Source organism: Lontra canadensis, unplaced genomic scaffold (genome assembly GCF_010015895.1).
Source record: "Lontra canadensis isolate GAN:19392208 unplaced genomic scaffold, GSC_riverotter_1.0 scaffold49, whole genome shotgun sequence".
Classification (NCBI taxonomy): Eukaryota; Metazoa; Chordata; class Mammalia; order Carnivora; family Mustelidae; genus Lontra; species Lontra canadensis.
In genome coordinates this window covers 7,315,999-7,337,778 of record NW_022631043.1, presented here as the reverse complement: position 1 = coordinate 7,337,778, position 21,780 = coordinate 7,315,999, and the positions used below count along the sequence as shown (strand labels likewise).

Below are 21,780 nucleotides of genomic sequence, written 5' to 3'. Positions count from 1 at the left end.
GAATAAATAAGAATCCTAATGCATGGATGAGCTACACTATTTGGAAAATTTTACCTTATTTATGTATTTTATGTACATCTATGTTACCAAAAGGATAAATCTCTCTCTCTTTCTCTCTCTCTCTATATATATACATATATATACACATATATATGTGTATATATATATATCCCATCCTTTTGAAGAGTCAGTATACCGTATAGATTTGGGTGTAAAAAGATTTAAGAAACAAATTCTCTAATTTCCCTTGGGGGCAGGTCCAAAGTCCCCTTGCCTGCCCTTTGTCATAAACAAATGTGATCAGGAAGGGTAGCTGAAGCACAGCAGATTGCTCCATGCTGGTGTTGGAAGAGTGTACCGTGGGCTCCTCTGTTGTGTGTTGAATGAGTTTCAAAGTTTCAGAGATCCAAGTCTAGATCTCCCAGACATCCTAGGTTTTAATTTCCCCAGATTTTTATAAGAGGCATCCACCCTCTGAAGAGGACGAGGAGAGAATTATGAGTAGGTCTTTTAAGGAAATGTGTAATCCCAATATTGGGCAGTGTGAGATGTTCTAGAATTGCTGCTTATTCCCATTTTAGAAGCAAAACCAAATGGAAATGCAGCTCAATATTTTTGTGTCACCTCCCTGGCGTAGAGCAGATCATTCTTGATGTGGAAGGGCTCATGACTTGAATGGCTGAGTTTTCCAAATCATTCACTGTTTAATTAAACCTCTATAAACCTCCTTAAATACCCCTCTAAACACAAGAGACTTCATAGGTGTTTGCTATTTTGGATGGACAGAATTCTAAAATACGTTATCCTCTCTTTAGCCTGGTGATTAAGAGCAGGGGGTGTGGAGCCAAGCAGGTGGGATTTGAATTCTGACATTGGCCTCTGGATTTTGATATGCACCTGGAAATCAGGGACAAAAATGCCTACCTATGAGGTTTAAATGAGGCAATATCTGGAAGGTGATCATCATAGTGTTGGGCAAATGGCAAAGAGTTAATAATAATTGACTATAATAATACATGGTTCTTAATGATACTAACATGATGTGATTAACTTCTTGAGGTCTTAGGTTGTGAATGGTGTGTTTCCTGCCATGCGTGGAGTTTTTTTTTTTTTTTTTTTTTTTTGCCTCCAGAACCTCTTCTTTCTTCTGAACTCTCTTTCCAGGCTTTCATAGCGCAGGGGATAGACAGATCTTAGGTCTGAGCAGAGGCAAGAGAGGCAAACTTGACCATCAAGGAATGGTGTGGCAAAGCCATTCGCAGCTAGATGGATGATTCCAGAAGAATGTAGTTTGGCATAAAGAAAACTGAATAACATTAGTAATGAATCTAATAATGGAACCTACCAATCATAGGGTGCTTATCAAATGTTGAGGGCTCCAGAAGATGGTTCACAGGATTCCCACTCTCACTATTACTGTCCCCATTTGCCTACAATGCAAGAGTCTCAGAGGACTTACATGATGTGGACAGTTAACACAGCACCTGAGTCTCTAGGGGCTTGGTTCTCTTTTGGCCAGTCCCCAGTTCCTTCAGTGACTCTCAATTTCCCACCCTCTCCCCACGATAATCTCTTTGGTGCCTGACCTGGGCCTGACCAGCTCTGGTCTTTTACCAGGTATCTGGAAGACTATTCCATGATGTGTTGTTTTGGGGGCATGCAACTCGGTAGGAAGGAAGGTCCTGTGTGGGAAAGAGGTGGGTCAGCGTGGCCATGGTGGGTCCCCTGTGAGAACAGGTACTCTCAAGTTCATAGAAATAAATATCTCTCTTGGCAGTTCCGGCCTCCGTGGAAGGACCTCCAGAAACCATTACCAGCTTCCAGCAGGTTTATCTCTGGAAAGGTGAGTGGTGGGGCAGAGAGGGTGAACAGGACACAGATTACACCAGATTGCCCTCACCTCTCGTTCATGGGGCACTCTGCTCCCCAGAGAGGAAACTGTAGAGATTTGTTTTCCAAATGAGTGCTCTTTGTGGCATAGAAGGACCTGACTCTCATCAGATAAGATACCAAACCCTAGAAGAAATGTGTAAAGGGTAGAAGCCCCAGCAAAGATGGGGGAAGGAAGCATGGCTTCCTGTGAGATCAAGTTCACTGACCCCGAGCTGCCCTTGTTCCTGGAAAGGAGATTTGAGGCCGCTTAGGCCAAGGATGCATTTTTCCAGGGGACTCAGCCACAGATGCCATTCCCCCCTGAGGTCATGGTGAGGGGGCAGGTCCCCCTGTGCTGATGCCATGACCCCTGCTTAGAGGTAGTGCCCCTGTGGGTGTGTGGAGCAGGTTGGGGCTCCAGATAAAACCCGGATTTGGCAACTTCTTTCTGCTCTGTTTGTTCTCCTCTGGATTTCCTGAGCATCGCCCAAGTGCCTACTCAGTGCCAGGACAGTGCAAGGCATTTGGGATGAGTCTGAGTGGGATGGGATGAGAGAGATGCATGAGGCACAGCCTTCACCTCTAGGGAATTCCAGCCTCGGGAAGCAGCGGGCGTAGCCGACCTGTACAAACTGTGGCTGTGGGGCTAGTTGGGGGAAGGAGACTGATGTCACCCCATGTCACTTTCCTCCTCTTCCAGGGATCCCTCCTCACTCTTGTGGGGTCCGCTTAGAGACAGGAGAGTGCCCTGGGGTGGAGTCACTGGGTGTGATTTCTGGTTGTATTACTCACTGCCTTGTGGCCTCATGCACATCAGTTACACCCTCACAGCCCTGTCCCCTTATGGGCACCATGGCAGTAAGAGTGCTGGGCACACAGAGCTGCATGAGCTGGGGCAAGTGGCCCAGTGCCTAGTGCAGCCCAGCTACTACCCCACGCTGGTGGTGGCGAGGATGGATGAAAGGCACGAGGAAAAAGGAGGAAAAAAGGGGCGCCTGGGTGGCTCAGTGGGTTAAGCATCTGCCTTTGGCTCAGGTCATGATCTCAGGGTCCTGGGATTGAGCCCCTCATCAGGCTCCCTGCTCGGAGGGGAGCCTGCTTCTCCCTCTCCCACACACCCTACTTGTGTTCCCTCCCTCCCTCTCCGTTTGTCTTTTTCTGTCAAATAAATAAAATCTTAAAAAAAAAAAAAGGAGGAACAGAGGGAGGGACGGGAGAAAAAGAAAAGGAGGATGCCCACTATATTCTCATTTTAAAGTTTAAAGATTTAATGAGATTATACACTTTGTTTTTCATTAGCCGTCCTTATAAAGTAGCTATAAAAGGGGACAATATTTTATTCATTTTGCAGACAAGAACAACCAGGCACAGAAAAGTTCAGTGAAATGCCCTCCAGGCTTCCCAGGGGTGGGACCCCGACTCTGGCTCCAGGTTCAGTGCTTCCTAGTTATCAGAAATGTCTGATAAATAAGCTGCCAGCTGGTGAGGGATTAAGGACTTGCTTCTCCCGAGGATATTTGCCACCCTGAGCAAAAGCACCCAAAGGCATGTCTGATGCCCTATTCTCCCCAGGGGCCCACTCTGCTTTCAAGGAAGACAAGTTCCCAACTTGGAAATTTTATTTAATTTTTTCAAATTCTGATTCATCTACATGAATTTTATTTGTTTTTTTTTTTAATTTAATTTTTTTATTTAATTTTTTCAAATTCTGTTTCATCTACCTGAGTATTCTGGGATGGGTTACTTCATCTCTGTGCATCTCTGTTTTCTCAGGAGTAAGTGACAATCTTACCCCTCACCCTCACAGGGCATTGTAAAGACCAATATTTATGAACACATCTCATCAGCTTTGCAATGAATCATTTCAATATCGAGGACAGTAATGATTCTCTTAATGAGAAGTTGGCTGATGTGCCCTCAAAGGCCAAGAAGTACAAGTTTCTGCCCTGGATTTGTTCTAGATCCTGTCTCAGGTACCTGGCTGTGGACTGTGAGGCTTTCCCAATTTGCCATTTCGTTGACAAGAGGAATACCCTCCTTTTCTCACCCCAACGTAAAACAACAATCTTTTTTTCCCTCCTAGATTCTGACATGAGGTCTCGATCTGAGTCTCTGGGTTGTGGAAGAAACATGGAGCCAAGGCCAGTGTCTCCAACAGACACAGGTACCAACTGCAAAGCCTTTTTCTACACAGGGGTGCCCGGTTGTGGAGATAAGATGGTGATGCTCCACGTCTGGTCCATGCTTGGACCCGTTAGCATCCCTGCCCCCTGAGGCCAGGGACCACCCTCTCAGCTAATCACTTCACAAACACAGACAGCTCCTCAGAGGGGCAACTGGCACTGAAAGTACAGCGGAACCATTGCAGAGTCATCACTGCTCCTGGAAAAGAAAATGACCAGAACAGCAAAACCCAGCAAAAGTGATTAAACAGCAAGCTTCAGCTGATTGTGGTCAGTGAGTGTAAACGGAATGTACAGATTCTGGCACTGTTCAGTGAGGGAGATTTCTAGAGAGTCCGTGGGAAAGGGTCATTTTACTCAGTGGAAGATACAAATCCATACGTTAATAGGGACAGAGTGTATGTGCTGAGATGCTGTATGCCTAGCATCTCGAGTTGTTATTTCTTAGGGGGAGATAAAACTCAGAGGGGGAGCAGGGGGGAGGGGGGAGAGGGAGAGGAAGGAAGAGGAGGAGGAAGAAGGGGGAAGGGAAGAGGAGACTCGGGAAGGCAAGGGAAGGGTAGACAAGGGAAAGGTAGACAGGAAGGGAAGGGAAGGGAACAGAAGGGAAGGGAGGGGAAGAGAAAGGTAGAGAAGGGAATAGACAGGAGAAGAGAAGGGAAGGAAGGAAAACAGAAGAGAATGGAACAGAAGGGAATGGAACAGAAGGGAAAGGTAGATGGAAAGGGAAGGAAACAGAAGAGAAGGAAAGGGAGGAGGGAAAGGGAGGCACCATGGGAGGAACACCGCACTACAAAGCAGATAGATTAGGACTTGAGCCACTTCATTTGCCATTTACGTTAACTGCATGGCCGTGAATACTTTGCTCACCTTCTAAGAGCCTTGATTCATGTGTAGAATGCACCTTGCTTTCCACTAATCCCATTATAGCACATCTGGATGGAACACCTGGCACATTGCCTGGCAGTTACCAGATGCCATCCAAGTCACTTCTGCTTTCTGGGGCTTCTGTCCAGCTCAACTGAGAGACAGTGCAAAGCCCACCCCAAATGGGGCATATTCCATAGTAGTTTGGCTGCATTCACAGAGTTGCAGGAGCCAAGGGCTGTGCCCTGGTTTAGACTACAGGTTCTCAGGCCAGAAGAGCAGGCTTCAAACCCCAGCTCTGCTTCTGTCTGCCTGTGCGACCCTGAGTCACCTTCCCCAGCCTCAGTTTCTCCTTCAGTAAATGAGAGAGAGAGCAATCCCCATGAGCCAGGGCAGTTGTGGGAATTAGAGTAAGTAATGCTGAAAATTACAGGGGCACAGAGAAGGTGCTCAAAAATTGGTGGCTGTTATTACATGGCAGTCGTGGTATTGGTGATGCTGATCCTAGCACTGAGCCTGGCTCATAGCAAGCATTCTGTAAAGTTCTGTCCCCAGTCCTCTCTCTTCCTGTATTGGGTGTCAGAGAGCAGGTCCCTGTCTGGCGAGGAGACTAGGGTCAGGGTACATACTCCTGTCCAGTGCTCTTCTCAGTGGTGTCTTTTGCACTTCGGGAGGTCTTCCGGTAGGAGCTTTAGTTTTGCCAGCAGGGTGGTGGGAGGGGTGGGTGGGCGTGCAGGAGGCTGCCCTGCCTTGCCCTCGTAAGCAAGCACGTGGCTGGCTTTCTTCTGCACAATGACCTGGACCCTCGCCTTTCTGATCTTTGCCCGAGCAATATGGCAGATTTGTTCTGCCTTGGGAACCTCCTGAACACGTGATTGGCATTCAAGTTTATCTGCTGCCAGCCGTTGTTTTCCTGGTGAGCAAGGGTGAGCTCCACACTCCCTGGGGAGGGGAGCGGAAGAGACCAAGCTCCTCTTCTTGAGCCTCCTGGTGGCGGGCCTTGCATTTGGTGCTTCTTATGCATTGTCTTGCAAAACTCAGGGCAACTCTGCTGACTGGTGTCATTGTTCCCACTTCGTCAATGAGACACATAAGGCCTCAGGTACCTCAGTATACCCTGGTTATGCCAGTCCAGCACTAACTAAGCAGCTTCAGGATTCAAGCTGTGGTCAGCTGCCTCTGAAGCCTGGGTTCTTCTAGAACACCAGCCACTCCTTGGCACAGGGTGGGCTCCAGAGCTGAGTCCTGGTGACCCCCGGCTGGTGGAGCAGATGGGTTTTGATTTGATTTGCAGAGTAGACTTTTTTTTTTCCCCAACTGAGCCAGTATTTTTAACTTAGGAGATTTTATATAAAAATTGAGATTTTAAGCTTCTCTAGAGAAAACCAGAGGACAAGCTCTGGCAGCACTGATTTCAGATTTCTGCCTGGCGCCTGTCCTCTGAGCTGAGGTGAGCTGCCCTTGCCATCAGGAGCCCAGCTCTCCGTTGGCCCCAGGCCCTGCCTAGCACCAGGAACTCCAGCTGGCCCCACCTCCCCTGGGGCACTTGTGTTTGGGGTTCCCCCACCTAAGCCATGCCACGGGGGGCGGGGGGCAAGTAGCCAGACCTCTCGTGGCAAGGTACAGGTGAATGACTTTGGGGCGATTCTGGATGTTCTGTAAAATCCATCATTATACCCTGTGTCAGTCCACATCTATGGAACCATCACATGACTCCCACAGGAAGGACTCCCCCCACCCCCAAGTCCCCTCACCAGAAGGGGAGCTGGGCCCCATGCCCAAGACCTTGGAGGAAATCAGGGTGAATAGACCCAACTCAGCTCAGTTTTCCCTTTCTCAGCTGATTATATTCCTGGGCTGAGGAAGATAACGCCCCTTCAGGAGTCACCCCTTTGATCCGCTCCTGTCTGGCCGGGCCCAGGGCCACTTCCCTGCCTTGTTTTTACCTGGCCTGTGCACTTCGGTGTTCCTCTGAATGGCCTCCCCATTCAGGGCACAGTGAGGAATTCTCCCCTTTCCGCTCCAGGTCACTTCAGTTAGTCTGAGTGTTTGAGACCCGCAGAGGGAAGCCAGCAAGGAGAGCCTCCTATCTGGCAAGGCCTGTAAATGGGCCCCCGCTCAACTCCATGAACTGTGTCATGTCCCCAGAATAAGCACCTCTACCAAGTCAGAGCTCTCATGAAGGGCAGAAATCAGCCCTTCACCCCTGGGCCTGGAACACTGAGCCCTTCAGCACTGGAGAGCCTCTTTATAGGGCTACAGAACATCAGAGAAGGAGGGAACAGCATTGGCCTTGAGGCACAGTAGGACTTGGTAGGTGAGGAAGAGGGGTAAGCATGAACAGTAGTCCTGGGAGCAAGCAGTGTGGCAAGGCTTCAGGAGTGTAAATTGAAGCAATTGGAGATAAATCTTAAGACACGGGTAGAGCCTGGACCAAGAAGAAAGCTTGGACAGCACGGCACCCAGAAAGAGCCTTCAGCCAGTGATCATGGCACATGAAGATATAAGGAGAGACTAAGGGATAGTCAAGTTGGAGCTTTCATGGTTCGGGGCAGAGCAGAGCTGAAAGCTGTCTGAGCAGATGAAGGCTGCCATTTGGGAGAGAGCTAGGACTTCTGTGTGGCTTCAAAAGATAGGAGCATCAATGGTTCACAGTGATAGATTTGACTCCACAAAAGATAGGAGCATCAGTGGTTCGAAATGACAGATTTGACTCCATAACTTCTTAATGGTGGAGTACGGTGCTGTGGTCAGCCCAGACAAGTCAAGCAGGCTGTGGGGGCAACAGACAGAAATCCTGTCTGTTGGAACCAAATGGCTCCTAAGATTTCTTCCAAACTAAGAGTCTAAGAGTTTGCAACTCTGTAATTTTTAGGACTGTCTGAAACCTTCTGGACTCTTCCTGCCTGGCTTAACTACCAGCCACATGGCCTCCAGACATGCCCTGAGTTCACACCACCTAAAGAAAGTGTGTGTGTGTGTGTGAGAGAGAGAGAATGAGAGAGAGAGAGAGAGAGACAGGGATGGTGGGAGACAGAAAGAGAAACTCATTGTGGAGATAAAGCAAAGGAAGTTGACTCTCTCCTTCCTTTTTAGATTTGGCAACAGACCTTTTCTCCCCTGTGGACCTTAACCAGGTCACTGTCAATGGAAGCCGATCCCTGCCCATCCAGCAGCACTGGCTTTTCAAACATGTGTTTTCACCTCAGCAGGCAAACCTATGGTGTCTGTCTCGTAAGTATCCTCTGACCTCCTCCTTCCCCTTCTAGATCCTTTGATCAGGCAACACAGACCTGGTTAACAACTCTCGATAAAAAGATATGATGAAACTCAATGGCATAACTCAGGGATCACGTCAGTATTGTACCATCAGTAATACTGAAGAAAGACAAGACATAACCTGTATCTTCAAGAAGCTTATAGGATAGATAATCTCTACTTTACTCCAAGAACCTATCATCCATCCATCAATCTATCCATCCCTTCATCCACTATCCATCTATCCATCCATCATCCATCCATCCATCCATCCATTCTTTACTCAGCAGGCATGTGCTATGTTTAGTATGTGCTATGTTCTAAGCCTTGTGTTTGACCTTGGAGATGAGAAAAAAAAAAAAAAGAAAATGAATTAACTATGACCCCTCCCTGTGAGGGAGCTACCATATACCAGTGGGAAAGTCTGACGTGGTAGTGGGAGCAGGCAAGATCATTCACAGAGTTCACAAAGTTTTTACAGTCCTGTGGCCTTTGGTCTGAATATTTCAACTGCCTCTGAGATGGTCTTGGGTAGATCCAATGGAGTTTTGCCCTGGTTCTCCTGCATTTCTGTGTGTACAGCTCACTCCTCACACTGCTAGACTCTGCTTTTATTCAGAGCCACATGGGCTCTCAGTTTGATGGAGAGTCCTCTCTCCAGCTAGTAGAACCCCAGTATTTTTTCTTGGACCTTCCAGACTTGGTAGTCTCGACTCTCCTGGGCCTCTGTCCTCCCAGGAAGAATCCCTACCAGGCATTTCTTCCTTATAGATCCTGTAGAGGTTCCTTTCCTGCAGGCTTCCCAAGGACTAAAACCCATCACTCTCTTTTTTTTGCAGGCTGTGTCCAGCAGTCCTCTTTCTGTCAGCTGGCAGAGATAACAGACAATGCACCCTTATATTTCACCTGTGTCCTCTACCCAGAGGCCCAGGTGTGTGATGATGTCGTGGAGTCCAATCCCAAGGGCTGCAGACTGATCCTGCCTCACAGGCCAAAGACTTTGTTCCGGAAGAAAGGTGGGTACTTTGTGGGATCTGCACAAACTGCTTTTCTAGAGGGCTCTGGGCTCTGTGGTTTTAGAAATACCCAGATTAATTTATTCTTTTTAAAATTAGAGTTACTCATGCTCCTTGTAGCAATGTGAAGCCATTTAGAAAAGCATGAAGCTGATGATGGAGAACAATCCTGTTTGCACTCCCACTCCTTAGAAAAAAAGACTGTTAATGCACATATGAGTTAAAATTCCATTTCACTGTATACTACAGAAAATGCCAGCCATGGCTTTAACAAGATAACAGTTGATTTGTTTCCTCCAAAGACATTAATAAGACTATTTTTGAGGGGAGGGATTTTTTTCCCCTTGGGCAGCCTCTATTTCTTCCAAGATGTTATCATGCTTCACTTACTGTTCTACCTGTGCTGGAGGTCTCTCTTAGATATCTGCAACCCTTGATTTTACACTCAAGTATAAGATAGGGGCCCAAAAACTAATTGGCAGGCTTGGAGTATGTAGTGAGAGCTTGCTGACTTGAAGTTTCCCTGTAGGATAGTCTAGTTGGGCCACGCTTTGGGGAATCCCTCGGGTCATTATTTTTAAGTCTTTCCTGTGTAGGAATCTTATAATATCAAGGTGGCACCATGAACCTGGCTGCTATTTGTTTAGACGCCAAATTAGATTGGAAGATGAGTATCTCAATCTTCACCATGTGGATGAACTTGAATGAATCCCCTAGTTTCAGTGTGGGACTCCCACCACGATGGGCAGTCCACCTGTTGCACCCAAGAGATCATCTCTTTTTTGTACTCTCTGGAGAATAAACCTTCCACCTTCTATGGTGGGGAGAGGACACTTGTCTCCTGTGCAAAAGAGACAAAGACATCTGGAGATCTCATTGCTTCTTAAGGAAATTTCCAGCCTATCCTAGTTTAGTCCACCATCATCCCAGTGATGCCAATGCTTAAACTTTTGGGGATTCCAGAAGGTGGATAAAGTTATTTCTTGTTCTTGCCACAGAAAAATTGAGGATTCAGCTTTCTTAGTCTACAAATTCAACTTCATACTCTTCTTTGCGCTTTCTAGATTCTGGAACTTTGTTGATCTATCCCCTCTTCTATTTTCTTTATCCTTGTGGGTGTGATCCTTTACAAAATTCCCCTGACTGTTATTTTAGTGAGATTTGGGAGGAGAGCAAAGGGTAGGCATGTGAGTTCAATACACCATCTTTAATTGGAAGCTCTTGATCTGATATACACATACTCATCCTCATATTTTCATGGATACGACAAGTTTCTTCCTAAATAATATAATTTCTTTCTTCCCCTGTATAGTTGTACTGAGAGATAAAGTGAAGAACTTCTACACTCGCCTGCCATTTCAAACACTGATGGGAATTTCCATTAGAAACAAAGTGCCCATGTCTGAAAAATCCATTTCAAATGGGTAAGCTACTTCAGTCCCCTTAAGTATTTATTATTAAGATTTTTCTATATCCATGAAGATAACAACTTAATATCAGTTAAAGGCACACACATAAAAAACTGTAAACCCAAAGCAAAGAGTGAGAAGGTTATAAGGAAGTGGCCATACCTAAAAATTTTGGCTAAGTTAACAAAACACAAAATTTAGTCCTGAATGCCAAGTCAGCTGACACAAAAGGGAAACACTGATCCATATCTTATCAAAAACAATTATCAAACACAGTAATAAACCGAATCAGCCAAGTCTCACTGTGTTGTATGCAGAATCTGGAGAGCCAGTAGAACCTTTAATAGGATCATAAGATTATAAGGACTTTTAATTTGACTTATTATTTTTAAAAGTATGTTATGACATATTTAGTTAGTTAGCTGTGATTTACTTGTTTTAATTGAAGGTGACATTTCTGTCAACCCAGTCTATGGATCTCACCAATCAGAATCACCAAGAGGACTTTTTATAAACCTGGGTCCTTCCCTGGACCTACTGAATCATCATTTCCTGGGATGGGGCTCAAGAATCTGAATTTTAAGTAAGACTCTCCTCCTGGTGATTCTTTTCTACTTTGGAATTTGAGAGTCATTGGTCTATGATCTTTTGGTCTATGAAGTGTTATTGATTGATGAAACTGTGTCATGTTGCTGGTGTTGAAGATTTGCTTCTGAAGGTGACTTAAAAAAGTGTTACAGGGTAGATGACCTTAAGATATGGCAGGATGCTGCCCATGAGGATGGGACAAGGTTAGAGAAGGAGGGGTGGAACAAGAGATCAGTCTGATCCTGGTGTTGGGGACTCAGAGAATGGTGGTGCCATAGGAAAGCATCTCATCCAGGCTGGAACTTAGAATTGGGCTTCCAAAAAAGGAGAACAAAGCTGTGGGTGGGCTGGTGGGTAGATGGGCAGGACTCTGGGAGAGGAAACCATGGGGTAAGAGTCCACAGGAGTCAGGGAAGAGATGCAGTCAGCACTGGAAAAACTGCCCAAGACAGGGAGGTTTTATCCACTGGGATGTGACTTGGGTTCAGGGCTCCTGAGACCAGGCAGGAGAATGGCAAGAACAAGCAAGGTCCCCACTCCAAAAAGGAGCTGAGGGTTTGAGTGAGTCCTCAGGGATCAGAAATAAGTGATCAGAACTGGGACATGTGGTCAGGGTGAGAGAAGTTAGAACTGATCCCAGGAACATTGGCTTGGACCCACTAAGTTTCTCCAGGACTGGTTGTAGAAGCTGAAGGTGGGGTCTAGCAGCCACCTGAGTTATTAAGGAAATTATGTCCTGGGATGGGGCCTGGATATGCTGACCCAACAAACAGGGGCATGTTCCTGAAGTGTAATTAGCCTACACTGCAGAGTGGATATGGCGGGAAGCTGGGTCAGGGGACAAGTGCTGGTCTTTGGCAACAGACACCTGGTTGTGTCACTCCGACTATAAGCTTACAGAATCCCCCATTTCTGCAGATGCCTTCACTACCATCTCATTCTTTTCCCAGAGCCCCAGACTGGACTTTCTCCCAATATGAAAGGATTGTAGGGGCACATTCTGATGCTAGGTGAGCTTGACTTAGAGACTGGAACATAGCAGGCAGAGAATAAATGCTTGGTGAATGAATAAGCCAATGAATGAAGGAGAAAAGAGTTGAATTCTGTTTTGAGAAGGAACTCAAAGCTAGGAATCCATTCACGCATACTGCCAAAGCACCCCCCGCTTTAGGGAGTCATGAAGAAAGGAAAACCCAGAAATAAGAATGACTGTAACTCCGTAGGTCCTGGGCCACCCACACAAACCCTCTTGCCCTCTTTTTCTGTTCTCATGCCAGCTTCTTCGAATGTGAACGGCTGTGCGATGTGGACCCGTGTTGCACTGGCTTTGGCTTTCTCAATGTTTCCCAGTCAAAAGGTAATAGCGATAATAATTCTGCCTGCCTCTGTGCAGCTCTTTGCAGCCGGAAAGCATGCTCACACCTCTGGTCTTCTTGTGCTGGATGGAGAGGCGTGATTCTTGTTCCCAGATGGAAAGTGGGGCCAGGGAGAAGGGAGGTGGTTAATCACTGGGATAGCTAGCATAGGTCCTGGCCCACTGGCACTCCTGCCCTGCTGAAATGGCCTCCTTCCATACTCCCGTCTCATCTAAGACTCAGCTCAGGCAGCCGGGGGAGATGAACTCTGGATGCATCCATATGACCTGAGTTGAAACTTGATTCAGTCACTTCCTAGGGGTGGGATACTGGGAAAGCCCTTAATCCCAGAGTCTCAGCATCCCTTATCTGCAAATAAGGATACAAGTGCTATCCCCTAATGGTGTTACATGATCCAGTGATATGGTGCAAACAGGGCCCTAGGCAAACAGGGCCCTGGGCACGTGACGGGTGCCCCATGAGGACCAGCTGCCTCCATCCTTGTGTTCTTAGACCAGAAGCTCATTGCGGTACAGGTTTTTCATCAGTGGCTAAGGTCCCACCTGGAATATGTAGAACACCCCAAATATCTACTGGAGAATGATGAGTTTGCAGAATTTCTCTCATTCAGATACAGTCTTCCAACATGATCATTTTCCTGGTCCTGGTTCCTCTTTGCTCCAGGAGGAGAAGTGACATGCCTAACTCTAAACAGCCTGGGATTTCAGATGTGCACTGAGGAAAACGGAGGAGCCTGGCGCATTTTGGACTGTGGCTCCTCTGACACAGAGGTCCGTACCTATCCCTTCGGATGGTACGAGAAACCTGGTGAGTAACCCGTCCCAACCAGCTGTGTGGGAGTCTTTAGTTGACTATTTCCTAACCATGTATTAGGATGATGTGCTTAGGCTGGGAAGTAGATTAGCTTGGATTTATTGGGTACACATGACAGAAACTGATTCTGTTCAGTGTAGGCAAAAAAGGAATTTATTAGAAGTCTGCTGAGGGGGGCTCCTGGGTGGCTCAGTGGGTTAAGCCTCTGCCTTCGGCCCAGGTCATGATCTCAGGGTCCTGGGATCAAGCCCCGCATCGGGCTCTCTGCTCAGCGGGGAACCTGCTTCCCCCTCTCTCTCTGCCTGCCTCTCTGCCTACTTGTGGTCCCTCTCTCTCTCTGTCCAATAAAAGTAAATTAAAAAAAAAAAGAAGTCTGCTGATGGACTCAAAGAAAAGATGACTCGCTAGGTCTCAGCGGCATGGATGCATTCAGCAGGAAGGGATGGACGCATCTCCATCATCAGGTTTTGGTGGTTATAGTCAAACTTTAAATTCAAGGGAGAGAGACTGGCCCAGCTTGGGCTATGCATTCTCCCATTGCTAGAGGGAAGGTGGGAAGGCTTGAATGACAGTCCCAGCAAGACTGGATGCACTGAGGGAAAGGAGGGTCCCCAAGGTACAGTTAAGGTGTTATTACTGGCCAGGGGAAACCAACAGATGTGCCCTCTGTCAAGGTCCCTTGTTTTTTGAAACTTGTTAGTTAATCAGGATAGTAGAAACACATGGCAGTCTTGGGACAGGAAAGAGGGACACCAATGTATATTTGACAACATACATGGAGTAGAGATTTCAGGGTGAAGGCAGGGTTGTGTCAATGTGGACACTTCACATATCTGTGCTGAATATATCCCAGCACATTTTAGGAGCTCAATTTGAAAGTGGTGAATGAATGAATGGTTTGCATGTTGTGATGGAGAAGCTCTTACACTCAAATGAAGAGATACTAGTGTCTTCCCAACTCTGTCATCTACTGTGGGTTTGTCTTTGGAAAACTCTTCCCTTTCCTCCATTTCTCTGTTGGTAAAACAATGAGTGATACTCACTTCGGTCTTACCAGCTCCTACCTTCCGAGTGTGTATCAGTGTGGGTACTCTTGGGAACAGTGGGGAGTTGCATGGAGACTGGACATCCTCCCCCTGTGTCCCAGAAGCAAGTTCATAAAGATGTCTCAGATACAAAAAGATTGAAAACCCTGTCTGAGTAGGTATCCAGTGGAGAGGCTGAGCTGAGGTTCATTATCTCTGGTCTCTCCTACTAGTGGCTTCCTCATTAGTTTCAGAGTTGATGATAAGACAGATGCTGGCCCTGCTGGGGCACCTGCGCTGGAAATGAGAGTCCTGGGATTTCTGGCTTGGAGGAATCTTAGAGATCCTTAACTTTGATCTCTGTATTCTTCATATCACCCAATACAACACATTGCTCAAAGGAGGGAAGGAGAGGAGAACCGATATTATTCATGGGTCTGCTGTGCATTCACATGTGTGATGTGTCCCTGCTTGTGCTGGTTCTTCTACATGGGTGTATAATTCACTAAGCCTGGTGCCCTGTGGAGTAGGCATTATTTCCTCCATTTCAAGATGAAGAAAGAATGGCATAGAAAGTTGAAGCTACCCAACCAAACCACACAGCAAGAGTCAGGTTGAAAGCCCAGAGCTCATGACCCCAAACTTCACTCTCCTCCATTTCCATGCTGGCTGGTGGGTCTTCGATATCCAATGAGAGATCAGATGGGAAAATGTCCAGACCCTTTGTCTGACTGGTTTTCTGCTAACGCAATTAATTAATAAGCAATTGACTAGCACAATGAAAAACACAAAATAAAACTGACTAATAAGCTAACAGACCAAAACAGTCAACGATTTGGCCTCTGGTTCCAGAGCCATCTTCTACTTGAGGGGCCGGAATGGGGTTCCTTGGTGGAATCTGGCTCTTGGCCCTTGTTCATGAGCCTACTAATCCCCAAGGCATTCCTTGGCTTCAGGGCAGATTTATTTGGAGTTAATTATTAGCAGGTTGAACGGAATCTTCCCTGTTGATGTCTACCTTGAGAATCCTGTGACCGATCCTTGGTCTGAATTCACTCAGTGTTAGGGTAATGCTTTTAGTTTTATTTTAACATCTTGATTTATTTTAGGAAAAACCTCAGAGTTGTATGACAAAAGAGTCTCACTGGGTCTCTATTTAGAGAAGAATGTTCTATGTAGGCTTTCACTAACTCACAGGGACAGGGGAGAAGGGAGTGCCTGCTGAGAACAGCAGCCTCTTGGGAGACCCAAGGCTAGCTGTGAGTATTGAGGGGGTTTTGAAACAGAACTCTTACCCTGCAGAACCTCCCTTCCCATCTCTCCTCCCATCCCTCTTCCCATCTCCTCATCCCACCAAAGACTGAAAAATGTCATTTTCCATCTTCATATTGCTTAGGGAAGAGTTGGGTAAAAAGAAGCTTAAGAAGTAAGTCATTTGTTCAGAAAGATCATGGGAATCAGACCGGAACATTGCAACATCATAGCAGGAGTTGGCAAAGCAAAGAACCCAAAATGCTCATTGTCCCGACTCATCCCATCTATTCTGTTTCTTCTCATCTGACAGCACAAACCACTAGCTTTTGCCAATATATATTTTGTCAGGCTGGGGACTCAGAGTCTGTCCAGAAACTCCAGGCCAGGACATTAAGTATTCCCAGTGGTGCTCTCTTTCAGCGAGCTCTGACTGAGCGCGGACCATGCCCAGGGCCTTTGGTGTTACCAGCCCAGCCTATATTCCTTGCACTCTTCCCGTGTGGCTGGCTGGATAAAGCAGTAGCTTATCTAATCATCATAACCACTGTGAGATGAGGAAAGGGAGGTCCAGGGAGGTTAAGTCACTTGCCCAAAGTCACACAGAAATTGTGTCTTGTGCACCCAACTATATACCATAATGATTGAGCCCATCAGAAAGAACTAGGTCTGAACTTTGCCTCTGTCATTTGCCTGCCTGTACCTTGAGGGGGGCATAAGACCCTGATCTTCCCTTCTCCATCCATCCTGCACATGAAGCATTAGTTTTTCCAGAAAAATCCTTTGCAAGAATTTCTGTAATAGACTTCGCCCTTGCTTCTGAACCATGGCTTGGCCACTTAGTGTACTGACATCTGTACTGAGTGTTTACCCCAGGGCCCTGGTGATCCCCCAGCCTGAAAACCAGACACAAGAAGCCTAACACAGGTCTCCTTTCTGAAGAACTAGCCCTGAGGAAGGAGAAAGGAAGTGATACTCACTGAGTTCCTACTGCACGCCAAACACTGTGGGAGCCTGAGAGGCAGAAGTTCCTGCCTGCAGAGCAGTTAGCTGGGCTGAGGATGCAGGTGTGAGAGAGACAGAACATCTCTGAAGCTCGGACTTTATGTCACAAGAGCACGTCCCTCCTGTACTGATTTATTACCTCCCTGTGAAGTTGGCTCTATTCCTCTCTCCTGTGAGGAGACAATTATTCTCTGTAATCAGAGAGCTACTCAGGGACATGAGGACAGAGCTTACCCCCAGGCCAGTGTTCCTGTGGCAGGATCCACGGGAGCTTCTGGAACACAGAAAGGATTATGCAAAAGTGGCTCCAGGGCAAATCTGGATGTAGATGAAGAAGAACATGCTGAAGGGAGCAGTGGCCACTGTGTGGGGACAGGCAGCAGGCCGTGGAGGTGGGGTGCACCATGGTCCTGCCCTCACAGCCCTCAGGCCTTCAGAGACCTGCCTGCAGGCCATTGGGCAATCACACCATAACCTCCATACCGGGCTGCTCACAGAACAAAGGCCAGAGCTTGCCTCCTGGGATCCAGGAGCAGAGAGCACCAAGAGGGGACACGAGAGAGCCCACGGCAGTGCCCTATCTGATTTTACTGTCCACAGTGCACAGAAAGTACCATGTGTCAGTTCAGAGCTGAGACTCATGCTGAACAACTCTGTATGCAAATGAGGTTGTTGGCAGCCCCTTCCTGGCAGTAGGACCCTGAAGGCAAGAATTCTATCATTCTTCGCATCCAGGAGGGGAGTAGCTGGGCAGGTGTTGCTTGTGGTCTGGCAGTGCCCCAGAGCCCAGGGTTTTCTGGAAGGGGAGGGCCTCTGGGGCCCTGGTACCTTCCGTTTGTCCTTTGAAGACAACTAGGGCGACCTGTTCTCTCCCCAGCTGTGCATGGACTGCAACAGGCACAGGGTCTCTGATTTCTTTATAAAGTCAAATGTGATGTCTAAAAAAAAACAAAAAAAAAACCCAAAAAAACAGTCGAAGCCACATGGTTCCTGCCCTGTGCTAAGCAAATGTACTTGGACCTTGTAGCGATTCTAGATGTGGGAACATAACCTGGGAAGGAAGTGAAAAATGCTTCTCATTATGCCTCCTTACAGTCCGCGTGGAAATGGCCACCTGTAGGCAGTGATACAGAACGGTCCACTCTCCATTCTCACTCACATCCAGCCTGGTCCTCAGCACTAAGCTGGCCGTGGGCACCAAGTCAACATTTTGCAGCAACATCTTTCTTAGTCCCCAGGCAACCCAATGCAGTAGGGCCTGCTGTCACCCCCGTTCTGTGCTGGGCTGACCAGGGTTTCACAGGTGGCAAGGGAGAGGGGAAGCCCTGATTTGCCATGGTGTAAATGTCCCCACCATGGCCACTTAGGCTACCAGCTTGCTCTCTGTCTTATCCCAAAGGCACAATCCTATTAAGAAATACTATAGGAGGTGACGAAAAGTAAAGAAAGAAAAAACAACAGTAGAGTCATGTGATCTGTTCTGTGCTGAGATGAGCTGTATGGTGGGGCTCCTGGGAATGGGCTCTGGCTCGCCTAATGCCTCCGTGACATTAGACATTTCTATATTTCCCAGTGGTCTGCGGTACAATAAAATACACTGTGTGCTCTGTGTATGCCACATGCCTTCCTTACAGTACAGTATGACACAATACACCATATAATACAGTACAATTGCAGGACTCCTTGGCAGGCTGCCCTTACCTTGATTCCAAGATAGATTTCCAGAAGCAGAGTTACTGAGTCCGAGGGTGAGAACATTTGAATGCCCTTGACAAGATGGTCTCATTGTTCTCTGAAGACTTCACTCAGTCTTAGGACCTTTGCTCTGAGAACCACTCTCTTCCAGGAAAGACAAATATTTCAACACACAAACCAAGCTGGCCTGCTGGGTGTAGTAGGGCATGACGGTGGTTAGCAGTTCTGAATGTCGCCTGAGGAGCTCACAGAATGTTGGATGACCGAAACCAGAGCTCCGTGGTCCCCAAAGTGTGTCCCTGAGAACTTGTTAGAAATGCCAGATTAGGGGCGCCTGGGTGGCTCGGTGAGTTAAAGCCTCTGCCTTTGGATCGGGTCGTGGAGCGGGGTTCTGGGATCGAGCCCCATGTTGGACTCTCTGTTCAGCGGGGAGCCTGCTTCCTCCTCTCTTTCTCTGCCTGCCTCTCTGCCTACTGTGATCTCTGTCTATCAAATGAATGAATAAAATCTTAAAAAAAAAAAAGAAATGCCAGATTATGTGCCCCACCTAGGACCCCAGGACCTGCTGAATCAGACACTGTGGGGGCAGAACCAGGGTCTTAGAATGATGCCTGGGAGGCAGTGGATGTTTCCAGGCAGGTGAAACCAAGAAAAAAAAAAAAAATCCAGCACAACTGGAGGTTCTAGAACCGAGAAAGGCTGGGTCATGGCTCACTGGGCCAAAGTGAAGGGAAGGGAGAGGTGGCACTTTAGGCCAGATTAGGGCATGACTCTAATCTAAGGATTTTCAGGAGGCAGAGGAGGATAACAGTGGCAAATTGTGTCACTGCAGAAGGGCAATGTTAAGAGCGAATAACGGCCAGCATTTATTGAGTGCCTACTGTATGCCTAAATCTTTACATGTACCAACTCATCTAAACCTTACAGGCCTGAGATATGTATTGTTGTAACCCTTACTTTATAGACAAGGATGCTGAAAACAGGGAGTTGAGGTAACTTTTTGAGGTCACACATATGGAAGAATCCAAGCCAATGTTGCCCTGGGCCGCTGACCCCAGAGCCTCACCCTTGACTGCTGCTCCTACCCCCTGCAGCTGGATAGGCATGGAGATTAGTCTGGGCCCCTGGGAGAAAATACTGATGGAGCTTTAGACCTGTTCAGTATGGTGAGAGTGAGGGGAAGAAGATAGCTAGCACTTACGGATCACCTACTTAGTACGCCTGATGTCTCATTTAATTTTTCACAGCAACCTCCTTTTATCAGTCCTGACACTGGGTCTAGAAAAGTCAGATGACTTGTCCCTCCACACTGTTTCTAAGTGGCACACAGAGATTCAGGTCCAGCTCTTACCCATGCCTGGCGCTCCATTATCTCCTACCAGCCTCATGGTCATTCTCAAGGTGGACTTGTATTAGCCTCATTGTGCACATGTGGAAATAGGCTCGGAAGGGTTTAGTTTCTCGACCAAGGAAGAGTCAGGAAATTATGGCTGTGAGCACATGTGCTGTTCCCCACCTGTCCCTGGAACAGGGCAGGACTGCACCTGTTCACCCCCAGACTCACTACTGGCTTTGGTCAGGGACATGTGTGTGTCCTTTGTAGGCAGAAGCCATAGAGCAAGAGTGAAGTTTGCTGTGTTTCTTTTTCCCTGCTGTTGTGGAAACCAGGGGCATGGTGGAGCCCTCTTCCACCCGGGATCTGGGAGGGGATGACACAGAACCAAGCTCCAGCCCACCTGCTGTGGATATGAGGTACAAGGGACAGACCCTCCTACATGGTGGTTTTAAGCCACTGAGATGTGACTGTCCCCTCGGCCCAGCCTAGTCCATCCTGACCGATTCAGGATGTCTCCGGGAGCTGAACACAGCCTTCCTGCCTTGCAGGTGTGATTTCGCCATCACCTCTGAACCTCTGTTGATGCCTTTGAGTGTGTAGGGGAGCTAAAAGGCTGCCTCTTCTTCTTTTCAGTTGCTCAGGATGATGCTCCCAGCTTTTGCCCCCCGGTGGTTCTGCCTTCCCTCCCGGAGAAAGGTAAGCGCATGGTCTTTTCCACCTCTCTGAGGAGAGATCCACTTCCCTGTGCCTTCTCCTCTTCCCCTTAGTTTTGCGCACTGTGGATAGCTCGCACGGCCCTCTCGTCTTGGTTAATTCAAGCTCCTGTCAACTGCACACATAGGTAGATAGGGCAATGCTGGCACCATGCCCATTTCACAGATGAGGAAACCTGCTCCCAGGGAATAAATGGGACCTTGACTGAAATGCCTTGACTGACTAGTGTAATCCACTGGAAGCCGAGGAGGGTTTAGTCCGGTTTCTGCACATTTCTTTCCAAGGATTATTTTCACCCAGTCCAAAAATGCCTACACCTGCCCCGTCCTGGGGCAATGTCAAGAATGGTGACTCTTTTGTCCCCAGAAGGAAGCACTAGCCATCTCTTAGTGCAGAGAAGCGGGGACTCGCAGTCCTCAGCCTGCTGGGTAGCACAGGAACATCTGAGGCAGGGCCCTACACCCGGGACCACGGCCCAGACTGAAGCTGCCACCTGGTCCTGCACATGGCGTACGGCCCCACCAGCACAGTCTTGTCTGGTCACAAGGCAGCAGGAAGTGTGGGGCTGGGGTGGGCTCAGGGCAGGTGAGCGTGGGCCTTGATGCACATCCTGGTTCTGCCTTCCTTAAGTCAGGAAATGACTGCAAGGGCCCAAGCGACGACGTTAATTCCCGTCCTGTGACATGATGTCTGAAGAGCTCCAGACACCTGTCATTACGATCCTGGTTGCAGAGACAGAATGTAGCTTGTGTAGGAGGGTGTCACGTAGCCAAGGCTGTGGCTAAAAGGGTAAACGTCCTCAACAACCCAGTTATGAGCTGCTTCCACCAAGTTTAAAGAGCTAACTTTGGAGATCGTATGCACACGTGGATATTTTTTCCGGCACATTCTCTACAGAATTGTATCTGTGTCTAAACAGTTGAAGACTTTATGTCTAGGCCTTTGGGTGTGAGAGTCGTACGGGTATTGCATGGTGGCCGCTCTTTGAAGTGCTGTGACGTAGGAGTCACCATTTGCCGAGTCGTGGATGGTGGACAGGGAGGACGTCGCTTAGGATTGGTTGACACGCCCAAGGCCAAGCAGGGAATACATTTCCCAGCCAGACTGTGGTCAAAGTTGATATCAACTTTTATCAAGATAATGTAAAAGCAACTGAAATAATCAAATTGTCCTCAAAGATTTATGGTTTTAAAAAACCCAACTGGTTCCTTGTCTCAGTTCTACCGCCTGCCACTTCTGCTCCCAGAGCCTACCACATTTAACTCTTAGCGGTGTCTAGTCTCTTCCTGGTCTCTCTGATTCTAAATAACATGAGGATCCTGCTATTTCTTGATTTGTCCATCTTGGAAGCTACTGTTGAGTTCCTGGCTTG

General features: G+C 47.6%; 1 protein-coding gene across 1 annotated transcript in view; it reads left to right on the top strand.

Annotated features, from left to right (window-relative positions):
- Positions 1-21,780, top strand: part of TG (thyroglobulin) — a 236,675-nt gene that overhangs the window by 77,569 nt on the left and 137,326 nt on the right. The window contains exons 29-36 of the mRNA XM_032873495.1: positions 1,778-1,843; positions 3,956-4,036; positions 8,019-8,156; positions 9,020-9,196; positions 10,509-10,620; positions 12,471-12,550; positions 13,233-13,376; positions 20,328-20,390. Coding sequence (XP_032729386.1) covers positions 1,778-1,843; positions 3,956-4,036; positions 8,019-8,156; positions 9,020-9,196; positions 10,509-10,620; positions 12,471-12,550; positions 13,233-13,376; positions 20,328-20,390 — 861 coding nt within the window. The remainder of the gene's footprint in view (positions 1-1,777; positions 1,844-3,955; positions 4,037-8,018; positions 8,157-9,019; positions 9,197-10,508; positions 10,621-12,470; positions 12,551-13,232; positions 13,377-20,327; positions 20,391-21,780) is intronic.